The 13,128-nt window shown below is 40.0% G+C and overlaps 1 protein-coding gene across 3 annotated transcripts in view; it reads right to left on the reverse strand.

Annotated features, from left to right (window-relative positions):
• POU6F2 (POU class 6 homeobox 2) overlaps positions 1 to 13,128 on the reverse strand; it is a 414,737-nt gene that overhangs the window by 12,599 nt on the left and 389,010 nt on the right. For all 3 annotated transcript variants that reach the window (XM_073003768.2, XM_078377478.1, XM_073003767.2), the window contains one exon: positions 1,954 to 2,160. In XM_073003768.2, coding sequence (XP_072859869.1) covers positions 1,954 to 2,160 — 207 coding nt within the window. The remainder of the gene's footprint in view (positions 1 to 1,953; positions 2,161 to 13,128) is intronic.

The following is a 13,128-nucleotide window of genomic DNA, read 5'->3' on the forward strand; positions in this document are numbered from 1 at the left end:
TCTAATATCATGATGGTTTTAGTTTTGGAGCTGGTGAGAAAGAACTGTTTGCAAATGTAGTTTTAGAGTCCAATGTTGCTAAAGGATCTTTATCCTTCTCCTCTTCCTCCCGCCTACTCCAGTACAATAAACCTGCATCTTTGCTTAAGAATTTTACATGAAACCCACAAAAGATTCAATGTCTGATAAAGCAACCATGAATTTACTTAGAAAAGCACACCAAGGGTAGTTTCTCCTGATAACTTGCATTGGTATGATCATTCTGGAAATATATTTGAAAGCTATGATGGGCAATAACTTGTTTTGGCCATTAAAATCTCAAAAACAGTTACTAGCTTTCAAGCCTTGCAGGAGTCTTCATTGGAAGTAGGATTAAATAGGCTTGACTAAAGATCGCAGAACATATCTCTTCACTTAGCTGCTGCTCTGAAAATATAAACCCTGGAATTGCTTGCAGATTGAAAGGGCCCTCAGGACAGTGTGCCTAACTCTTGTAATCAGACGGGCCTTCTATTTCTACTTATGACCTCCCTTCCTTACCACCCACTCCAGCAGTGACAGACTTCATCTTGATTTTACTTTCAACACCCTTCCCTTTATAACAGCCTTCAGTAGTCAAACCACTTAAGTTTTTCACAATTCATCCCTCCACAATGCACCAAACATTCCCAGTGGAGACACCAAGATGGCTTCCAGAAGTCCACATCAATGCAGGTTCAGTGCTTGCTGCTGCTACAGAATGCTTGAAATAAAGGGGTAAGAAGCTACCTTCTGCCATTGATATAACAACTGCAGCAGAAGAACATTATTAAACAAATAAATGCACACAGGTAGGGAAGAGGTGCTCTGAAAAGGCATAGGTGATGGCCTCTAGGGCCCTGCATTGGCATTGCCATAAGCCAGATCAAAGGACTAGAGATGGGCATGAACCACTGGTTCGCAGTCTGTTTCTCAGCCAAACAACTGATCCATTCTCTCCAATAGGCACTCATTCAGCAGCAGTGCCTTGCCCCACCTTCTCTGGCTGAATGGGTGCTCGCTGGAGGGGGTGGGGTGCTGAACTGAGGATCAGCTGCAAAATGAACCTCCCCAAACCACCTAACCAGCCGTTCATTCTCATCTCTACTAGGGACCCATTCAGACCCTGTTTGCAACCTTGCCTTTGAAAAATGCACTCAATGCAACAGGGGTCCTATACAGTGGTGCCTCACTTGACGACAATAATGCGTTCCGTTAAAATCGCTGTTACATGAAATCATCATCAAGTGAAATTAAAACACCCATTGAAATGCACTGAAAACCGTTCAATGCATTCCAATGGGCGAAATACCTCAGTGTCCAGCGAAGATCCTCCATAGGGCAGCCATTTTCCAATGCCTATAATGCGAGGAATCCATCCTAAAGCACAGTGGGGAGCCATTTTGCACAGCGGGTGGCCATTTTGAAACCTGATGATCAGCTGTTTTTGATTGTCATTAAGTGAAAAATCGGTTCCCGAAGCAAGGAATCGATCAACGTTAAGCGAATTTTCCCCATAGGAACATCGTTTTGTGATCGCAATAGCGATCGCAAAAAACCATCGTAAAGTGGATTCGTCATTTAAAGAGGTAATCGTTAAGCGAGGCACCACTGTACTGTACAAAACAGGAGAAGGCTTCTTTCAAGTACTGTACAACAAATTAGATGAAAAAATATACACCTACTCAGGAGCTTCTTGTAGTTGAAGTCCTGAAGGCTTGGCCTCTGAAGGAAAGTGTAGGTTAAGGCCCTCCTTCTCAAAATATAAGGCCAATTATATCTGCTGTCTAAATATTCCAAAGACGTATCTGATTGCATTCCAATTCCATTGCTTAACACAGTAAATGGATTATGGATAAAGAGAAACCACAACTGTAGTTAAGAAGGATATTTCCATTATTGTCAATCAGTTTAAACACTATATTCAAAATTTACCTGTTGGCCTGGTTTGAGTGGTGAGAGTGTGATTCCCTGGGTGTTGATCACAGGCAATATCTGATTTCCAATTACAGTTGCAATGATTTGCCCCTGGGCATTGGTCAGTAACTGTGGTGTGATTGGCTGCACTTGAAGGCCCTGAGCCCCTCCTGCTGCCTGATTGGATGGGACTGGGTTAGGCATCAATGGAATTGTTCCAATGATCTAGGAGAAAGAAAATGTCAGATTCTAGAGGTTACAAACATTGAATTGTTAAAGGAGTTAACCCACAGTGTGTATGTGAGAACAGAACATTTCCCTTGACCTCACATTATCTAGTAAAGAAAAGGATTGTGGAATCACTGTTTCTGATTGCAGTTATGTATGGCAGGTGGTACAAAGTAGTAGCCTGTAGAAGTTCTCAAGTATATGTTCTAAGAAAAAAACATTGGTTGCTGAGACAGCTTTTCCACCCACTGCCGATCTTTCTAGCAAGACTGAATTTCAAGGGACTGAGGGGGGTGTTTCATAAAAGTAATACAGATGAATAGAGGATGCACCTGTGGCTCTGAACCAGAAATATCCTTTGCAGTTCATGTAGCTTTCTTCCAGGCATGTCTGTGTGGAAGCTGTTCTATGAGATCAGAACATTTTGAAAAAAACCTATCAGTATAGGAGGAAGTTTGGACAATTTCAGCCTGTGCCCCGTAAGATGCTTTCAGTTGTCATCTCACAAATATATACATATTCCAAACAATCACAATCTGTGTTATATATAGACTTTTTAGAGTAAATTAGTCTAGGATATTGTGGCTGCCATCTGAGCAGAGGTAGAACTGGTTCTTACAAAGAAGAGAAAGCCTTGAAAACCACATGTTGTATCTTCCTCTGGCAGAGAACCCAGAACCACTCTTTGTTGATTAGGGGCCATACATACAAGGGGACACTTTAAACGCATTAGGGAGCACTTCAGCTCATGTAGGTATTCAGCTTTACAGTGAGTCTGCAAACCATCTAAAAAGATTTTCACAAGTCTTCATTCTACAGTGATTTCTGAGATGGTTTAGTGCGGAATATTTCCACAAGAAGAGTCGAGGCAAATTGCTCTTTATTCCTATGCTCTCGGAATATGACCTTACACAGAAGCAGGGGTGCTTTGATGACCCTTAATATGAAATGCAAAGTACTGTGGGATTGCTCTTTTGAATATTTCAGTGTGTCCTGATGATGATGCACTTACATTGTGACAAGTATATTAAACGAACCCATGGATGCCCACAGTCTAGGGACTCACAAGCCAGAGCTCAGAATATTTCATTTTAGACACTGATCAGTGGCCAAAATTCTGTTTCCATAATTCCACAGTGCAAACCAGATGATGTCATCATTTGGTGCCAATATTTAATCAAAGCTAATTGAACACTTCCTATTAACCCCTCCCCTTTCAGGTCTGGAGGCTACATTCATTTTGCCCTGGAGAAGTCTTTGGGAGCCTTTGGATGTGGGGCAAGGAGCATTTAATAGTAAAAAGTCACTACCAGATCATCACAACTGTGATTAGGACCCAGCCAGCTTGCCCCTTAATATATTAAGGGGTGTGTGTCTAAGGGAGTGCGTTAATAAAAATATAGAAAACAAAATCAAAGAATGCTTCTCTTGCCACTTAGAACTGATAAGAGAATAGCTTAAAACCTCAAAACCTTCTGTCAAAAGTTTCCAAAAAGCTTTAAAGTGACCGTTAAAATTAACTTTCAAAAGTAACTAGCTGTTAGTTACAACTACTACAATACAGTATTATTTATATTACTCATTCCACCCAAGTAAGCATGTTACAGTAAGCATGTTACTGTAATTAGGTATTGACAGCCCTGGATGAAGCACTGTATGCAAGTCTACCCCTTAAAAGACTAGAACAGATACATTGAAGTTGGCAAGGATATAGATGATAGTGTCAGTTGGCATGGTTTACAACTGAAAATACTATATTAAAAGGTATCAGATTAATTACTTAATAGTTAATATTATTTATTATATAGTTCTAATTGTTTGTGGGATGCCTTTTGTCCCGTGGGGAGAAAGGCTGTGTATAAATGACAGATAAAATATATATTAATCATTTGTTTAGGCTTGTCCTTCAGTGAAAGGGCAATAACAAAAGGAGGCCTAGTTTGATATGTGAAGGGAATTCCAGACAATAAGAGAATGATATGAAAACAGCATAGCCTATACCATGTGCATATATTGTGAAGCAAATGCTGAGACTGCACAGGTACTGCTAGTTCCAACAGCCGGAGAAGTGACAAGAACACATAGTGAAGATAGTTAGCACTGGAACATGTTGTGTGAACCCAACGTCTTCCTGCCTGAAACTGAACCCAAATTGCACCTCCGCTCCACCCACTCTACCAGAAAGCTGCACCACTCAGTCACCAATTCCTAGCTTTATTTATCACTCCCCAAACTTCACCACCTTCACAATGTTGTGTTAAGCGGATTACCTCACCTTACTGCATAGCCTCCTGACAGGATAAGAAGGATAGTTTGTATATCTTGAGCTGTATGCTGGAAGCTGAAAAGCAGGATGGGATCTTGAGAAGAAACAAAGAAACCAGTCTTTCCTTCCACTGGCTGTTGATGTGGGCAGCTCTGCTGACACAATTCAAATGACCTGCCCCATGAATTGTGACCAGATTAATTGTATTTTAACTTCAATGAATATTACCAAATGGGAAGAATTAGGTTTTTTTTCATGTTGTCAGCAGAAGCTTTGTTGTCATCGTCATGGTCATCGTCATCGTCGTCATCATCATCATCATCATCATCATCATCATCATCATCATCATCATCATCATCACAACAACAACAAAAAGAAAGAAAGAAAGAAAAAGAAAAGGAAGATCTTTGCTTTGCTTCACATGTCATAAAGGACGCGGCCTTGAAGTGTCACTTCTGGGCCTGTAACTTCAGCTTGCAAGGCTCCAGTCCCCACAAGGCAAAAAACTGCTGTGCTTGTTCTATCAGTAATAGGAATGTTTGCATCCACATTGAAAATGCATTTCTTGGATTGCAGTCAGGCATTTTCAGAATGACATTGCTGAAGTGAACAGTTTGTAAGGTCAGAAGCCAGACAATGGTCTCTTGTTTTAACGGGTGTTGTGTTTTTGCAATAGCTTAGTTATACTGTACCCTTCTGCGTGACAAAAGGTGGGGGTCAGTCTATAAGGATGTACCATACAATGGAGGTAGTTTAAAATGGATAGTTAAAAAAACCCCATACACACACAAAAAACAAGCATTCCAACTCCTTCCTCAAAATACCCCGACAAAATTAATTCATTCAGTGAATAGCACAACACTTAAAGATGAATGCACGTAGAAGACATTCAGTTATGCAGCACTACCACAAACTGGTCCTACAATTCAAGCATGGCTGAATCAGAGAATCATGAAGTTGGAAGGGGACTATAAGGCCATAGAGTCCAATCCCTTGCTCAGTGCAGGAATACAAATCAGTAGATACCTGCCAGGTGGCTGCCTGAATTTCTCTTGAAAAAATTCAGTACTGGAGCACTCATCACATCTCGAGATAACTGGTTCCATTGCTGTACTTTTCTAACGGTTAGAAATTTTTTCCTGATATTCAACCAAAATATGGCTTCCTGTAACTTGAGCCCATTCTTGCATGTTCTGCACTCAGGGTTGATCAAGAATACGTCCTGCTCCTCTGCTGTATGGCAGCCTTTGAAGTATTTGAAAAGTGTTATCATATAACCCCTCTGTCTTCTTTTTTCAAGGTTAAACATGCCCAGTTCTTTTAATCTTTCCTCATAAGGCTTGGTTTCCAGCCCCTAATCATCCTTGTTGCTCTCCTCTGAACTTGTTCCAATTTGTCAGCATGCTTCTTGAAGTGTGGTGTCCAGAACTAGACACAGTATGAAGATGAGGCCTAACCAGTGCCAAATAGAGGAGAACTAGTACCGTATGGGATTTGGAGACTATAGTTCTATTAATGCAGTCTAAAATTGCATTTGCCTTTTTTGTAGCCACGTTATACTGTTGGCTCATATTCATCTTGTGATTTATGACAATTCCAGGATCCTTCACATTTGCAGTATTGATGAGCCAGGTATCCACCATCTTGTACTGTTGTGTTTGGTTGCTTGTTCCTAAGTGCAGTACTTTGCACTTATCTCTGTTGAATTTCATTCTGTTGTTTTCAGCCCAGTGCTCAAAACATTTTGTTTCTGTCTTTCAGGATATTAGCTATTCCACCCAGTTCTGTGTCATCTGCAAATCTGATTAGCATTCCATGCATCCCTTAATCCAGGTTATTAATAAAAAATTTTTGAAGAGCCCTGGGCGCAGGACTGAGTCCTGGGTTACCCCGCTTGATATCTTCTCCCAGTCTGAGAAGGAGCCATTAATCATTACCCTCTGACTATGATTCTGTAGTGAACTATGTATCCATCTGGCAGTTGTTTTATCCTTGCTATTCAGAATATCACGGGGCACTTTGTCAAAAGTAAAACAATCCCATGATTGTAGAGCACAAATATATTAAGGGACTTGGACTGGAACTTTTCCCCCCTCCCTGATGCACTACATTTTTGGGTTAGAGGAAATGTGCCACGATACACTTCCATTCTTCAACAGTACTCTATGGCCAAGACCCAGTGTTGTTCTTCTGCTTGATCCCACTGCTTCTCCCAGGATAAATGATCCTTTCCCTTCAGCCCATTGTGCCTCCTAAAATCAGTAGCTCAGAAATGCTGCTTTTAACAGCAAAAGTCCCAGAATACCCATCCAGCCCCTGATTATGCCGACTTGGCAATTCATTTGTAGTTGAAAATGTGATGTTTCTAAACTTTGCTAAGAACCTGCTTCGAAAGGCTGGGAAAGTCTCCAGGCTTTGGGATGCTCTACAAGCAGGAAGGGGAGAAGAAGAAAGTCCAGATTCTGCTAGAATGAAGTGTGGAAATAAACCTCCAAATCTTGGCTTACAATATAGGTAAAAAGCCACTGGTGTGTTGTAGTGCCTTAGGATACTGCACAGTCCATTCTTCTAAATATGGTTTAAAAGAATGGATGGTGGTTCTTCTGAATATGGAGTTTAGTTTCAAAAGTAGTACTGTATTCTAGTATGATTATACATTTTCCGATGGCTATGGCAGGCTTGACGCTTCCACATGTGTAGCTTTCTGCTGTCCATTCAAAGAAAGGATCTGTACTAGGTATACATTTCTTCCTCCATGATGAGCACTGTGGTGCATTTTATCTCCCCACATTGTCAATGGAGGGCTTTATCACAGTGTCTCCTTTCAGAGTTTCACTCATAGTTGCTTAAAGTCCAACATTTCAGTTAGTTGGCCTGAAAGTTCTAGATGCGTAAAGGAAAGAAATATTTTATTAATAGTAAAATTGCCTTTGGGCTCTTATTTGTTGTTTCAATTATTCAGGCATAGCTCAAAGTAAAGTTTCAGTTTTCTGTCTTGTTATTCCCTAAACTCATTTCATAATGAAGCCTTGAATCTAGGTCTTTACCTTTACATTTAACTATTTTTAAAACACAATTTGGAAGTATAAAGACTATGAGCTATACTGTGAATCTTGATCGTAATGTGGGAATTAAAGGAAACCAGAAACAACAGGGTTTGAGGGGTGCTGTGTCTTGTTTGTAAGTTCATTTTTAGCTATATGCATGGCTAAAACTGTTTCAGTTTGGTTCTTTCAGGGGGTGCATGTTTTGTTTTTGCGTTTTTCATGCACTCATCCTTTAGTTTTGGTTGATTTTGGTTCTTTGTTTCCATTTGTGTTTTCTGATGCTAGTCCACAAAGCCATAAAGAACCTGCAGAAAAAACCCAAAATGCTCCACAAAAAGGCAGAAGCAAGGCAGGAGAGAAACAATCTGCTCCAAAATCAGGCAACAGCAAACCACCCACCCATCACCAATGAAAGAATCCCCCAGCCCCCCAACAATATACACCCCAGCCCACCCGCCCACCTGTGGGTTTGTTATAACAGTAGGTGGTCACTTTGGGCCTGGATAGGAATTTGTACTGAACAGAAGGTGGGTGGGAAATCTTTGCCTATCCAACACTGATCACTCATAGGACATATATGGGAAGATCATGGGTGTTGTTGCTGCTTAATAACTCACATTGGCAGGTAGTGCAGACTGAGAAGTGAATATTGGGGCACAAAGGTGTTCTGCTGCAGCTGTCATCACGGTATTGTGGATCCTGAGATTCAGTTGTTGGGATGGAGGATTCACAGGTGGCCAGCCCTGGTTGCTGCCCTCTGAAGGTCATGAGGCTTGGGCTGCTGGGGGATGGGGAGGGTCATCCAGGCTTAGCTGGCCAGGAATGGGCAGTCTATGGGGTGGGGCACGCCCAGGGCTTGGCACTTGTCCCTATGGGGTCAGGTGCAAGTGTAAGCAGGCTCCTGCCCCTGGTATCTGCACTATGTTAGACCCCTCTGCAGGAGGTGGGAGGCTAAGGTCCTCAAATCAATCATGAAAGTTTATAGGACTGAAAATCAGAAAGAATCTGCAGGGTGGGGGAGAGGATCAGGTTCTTTTAAAAAAAGACAGAATGTTATCAAATATGCATTTGTTTATCACAGTCAAGTTTTATGATTCAAAGCTGATTCATATATATTTTATGAAAGAATATCTATTGTGGTAGGAAAATTAAATGCATTTTGAAACTTGTAGGTGACATTTATCTGTCTGCTCTATCAGAAAAAAGTTGTCATATTCCATCTAACATATATTACTTTTTCAATTTCCTGCCAGTAATGTTTCTTTAATGTTCTTTAGGGTGAGACGACAGGATTTCTCATTTCTCACAACAAAGACCATAACTCATTATAATGATGCTAATGAGCTTTGCCCATGAAAAACTGTATCACCCTTTTCATAGGTGAATAATCTTTTATCCATGACCATCATGGCATTTCACACACAGAGAGGGATGTAAAACAGACCTTGATACATCCATGCAAATCACTCCTGCTTTTCCCATTCTTTTTTTGCCCCTTCCTTCAGATGAGCATCAGACCCTCTCCTCAGTAAGGCTTTTCTATGGTGGTTCTGTCTTTTTTTTTACTATATGAAAACAAATCTACTGAACTTGGTAATCTTCTATCTGTCTTTCTGATGCAGCCATCATGAGCACATACTTAGCAAAATTTAAAAATGAGGAACAAGTGATACTTCTGGCATGGCAAGCAGCATAATGGGTGTGAGTCAAACATTAAGGCTACTCTTTTTCTCCTCACCAAGGGCTTGTGATAAGAAAAAAAATGATGGAAAACGTGCTGGGAAAACATGAGGAGGTGAGAGATGGAAGATACCATCATCTGGACCTATCATAAAATTCTGTGAAAGTGGCTGGGAAAAGCAAGGCTTCAAATCTTGTCTGGAACTCCCCCCATTTCCATTAATTTTAACAGGACAGAGTTACTCACATGCTTAAACCCTTTCAATAAAATTAATGAGGATATAAATATGGTCCCAGGATTGAAGTGACATGGGCCTTTTAACATTTTGAGTACTTCACTGTCCTGAAAAGCTCCAAAAAATACACTGGGGAGAAAAATAATTATTGTCGAGATCATCACAAGCATAAAGCTTGTTAATCAAAATTTAATGGGGGCTTCCAGGTAATTCCATATGAACTTGTTCTGTTTGCTTAAGGATGTGGCATAAAGGTGTATACTTTCACAGAAAGGGCAGCTATTTTCTCCCAGACTTCAACACTGTAATCTGTTAACTGACACTTAACACCATAAAATAAAAATGAAATAACCTTAAGGATAACATTTTCTTCTGTGTTTAATGAGATCCACTCCATTAACTTCAAAGAGCTTGACAATGTTTGCTTCCCCTTTATTTGATCAATTTTTAATTCCTTGGTATTTGGGGTGCCATGACCCTGTTAAGTCTCCCTATTTGTCTATACAGAAAAGAAGACTTTTGATGTGTTTTTGTTATTACATGAAGACAGAATGGAAGAAATGTCCTCTTCTCTGAAGGGCAAAATGCCCCAGCAAGGGCATGAGGAGCCCCACAGCCAAACACCACAAGAGCACCGGAACAACGCACACCAAGGAAAACATTGGAGAGGTTTGTGGCCTTAGTATGCACACATGCAGGATAAGCATGAATCAAGTAGCCACTAGATGTTTTCCAGAAATTGGCCCAACAAAAGTAAAAAAAAGGAGACAGCTGGCATAACAAGCAAGAAATATTAATTTGGAATCCAGATACTTCGGCCAGTTACTTCTGCCAAGAAGCTGTGCTTTCCTATTCCAGACCCTCAGTTTTCCATTATGTGAATTTGCTTGCCCTCTTTCCCTGTCATTTTAAATCTTTCTTTCTGACCATTTATTCATCCTGTTTAGTAAAGTCATATAATGACTTAATAAATATATCCTTGAGAAAGGACCAGGTTTCTAGATGCATCAACCTGCAAGTTAAAATTAAACTTTTTTTTTTAAAAAAAGTTGAGCTGCAATGACCTATTTATACATTTTCTCTTGCCTGCTTCATCTATTTTTTTCCACGATTTCCCTGGTAACTGGCCTCTCTCATCTCTTTCTAAACTGTCTCCCTGATGTCCTGATCACTCTCTGATCTATTTCTCTTTTCTTATCTCCTGGGTGGATGCTAATATGACACATCCAACCTCTAAAACAAACCATTTATTTTGAGAACTGGCAATGTCAAAGTATTTGATGCGTACAACATTAAAATGGATGTTTATTTGGATATTGGCTGCATTGTGCCTGGTTATAATTTCCCTTCCTTTTACACACACACACACACACACACACACACACACACACACACACACACACACACACACACACACACACACACACACACACACACACACACACACACAGAGAGAGAGAGAGAGAGAGAGAGAGAGAGAGAGAGAGAGAGAGAGAGAGAGAGAGAGAGAGAGAGATCTGTGTATAAAATGGAGAGGTTATTTATTCTTCCCTAAAACTATGTGATAAAACATTATTGAGAAGACCTGGGAAGGTATGAATTTTCTGTGGAATGAGGATAAAATCCTGTGTAAAAAGAAAAGACTATGGATGGGGAGGCCATACCATTAGGTAGGATGTGGCAGCCACTTTAGGCAGTAGATTTGGAATATGATGTCGACAATCTGGGCTGGGCTAAGAGCTAAATTCCAATTAGGCTAACATCTCATGTGCCATTTGCAAAAATAATGTGGTGTGATCGCTGTTTTAAATAACTGCCATTGCTCCTAGCCAGTTTTATATCCGGCTGTTTTGCATTTGTTCTAGTTTGTTTTTATTTCTTTATTTAGTGATAAAACATTGTTTGAGGCATTCGTCTTTTTCATAATTGTATTTCTTTTTCTTAATTGAATTATTGATTAAGGAATTCTTCACTCAGTCAAAAAACTTCCTTCCAGGTTAATTGGTGTTGGAAAGTAGGAAGTAATTATTTTCAGTAAAGAGTTCCTTAATCAATTAAAACAATTATGAAGAGAAAGAAATTTGAAACAAAAATAAAGGTAATAAACATTAAACAAATTCAAACCAGTTTAGATAAACATAAAGGAGATGCAGATTAATTGGGATTGTAGCTGGGAACTGCATCACCAATTGTCAAAACGTTGAGCCAGCCCTTGCTTTATTCCAGGTCAGCACATAGCTTGATCATAGTTACCCCAATCCACCTATGGACTAAATGCATACAAAGCAATCTCCCACAGTGTTTTGTAATAATCCCTGTGGAAGGACAACTGTTCATTGGTAACACATGTGTTTGCATGCAGAAGATGTTAGGTTCCGTCCACAGCATCCCTGGGAGGGACCTTGCCTGAAACCCCAGAGAACCAGTGCAGTCAAGGTAGACCATTCTGAGGTAGGTGGATCAAAGTTTGAGTCAGCACAAGGCAACTTCTATTTAATACAAATGCAATAGGCAATACCTTTATAGGCCACTTAATATGTGAGCTTTCATGGACCAAAACACTACTTCATTGGGCTTTACCAGTGGGAAGACTTTAAAGTCCAAAAGTTCATCACATGGTGGGTTTTCCCAGGAAGGTTTCTTAGATGTAAAGTCCAAAAGTTCTTGGCAAGATGGATTTTGCTAGGTATATCTTTCTTAGATGGAAGTAAGCAGAGATGCAGAAAGCAGTTATTACTGTGTTAGGATTACAGCTGAGGCAGCTGTGGATTGGAGATCATGCTCCAGTTCTTCCAACGAAGAAGCACATGCCACGTGTGTGTGCACACACACACACACACACACATCTCCCCATTTGGCCTTTCTTTGAAATGGACATGTTTCTGCTTGGCCAGGGATCTATGGCTATGTGAACTAACAAATAAACAGGTTTATTTCTCTTGTATTCCTATGTAAGCTTTTTATTTGTATAAAAATAATGCCTCTGGTTTCAGACATTCCTGAACTGGGGAAAACTTGTTAAGTTATTTTCCTCATCACATGGGTTAATGCTACAGATCGGTATTTGCATGTCCATCATGGAAGTTACTAAACAAATGAATCAACCCAGTCTGTTTAAAATGTGACCAATCATTAGCAACAGAGATTAACAGAATTATCCAAATCCTCCTCCTCTTCCTCCTCCTCCTCATTGAATTTATTATCATCAGTATCACTACTATTAGATTTTTAATTTATGTTCTCATCTTCCTCTAAAGGCAGAGCTGTATACTATCATAAAATCATGTAATATAATAAATAAAAACAGTGCAACAGATAATTTTTTTAATCAATAGTGGAATAGCATCAACACTGCCTTCTTTGGGAGAAATGCAGCCATCTAAGACAGTTTAAAACACCTCATTATCAGTACTCCCAGCCAATGGTATGTCTACTTTGCTGAGATTATATTCAAACCTCTTAAACCACATCCAGAAACAGGTTTGTGTTGCTGGGATTGCATGATGGCAAAAATAATCACTTATGCATGGACAGTTAGCATTAATATACCAGTTATTCTTAATATCTAAGCTATGGATACTAGGTAAACCTGCTTGACTTAAAAACACATAGAAATTTCACTTCAACAGAGAGCAACCGGCTAAAAATATTAACATGGAAGTAGAAGATAATGGAAAGGCACAGAAGACAGCCATAAGCTATTGCTGGGCAACAACTTCTTCCAAGACTGTCTTAT

Source organism: Pogona vitticeps, chromosome 6 (assembly GCF_051106095.1).
Source record: "Pogona vitticeps strain Pit_001003342236 chromosome 6, PviZW2.1, whole genome shotgun sequence".
NCBI classification, from domain to species: Eukaryota; Metazoa; Chordata; class Lepidosauria; order Squamata; family Agamidae; genus Pogona; species Pogona vitticeps.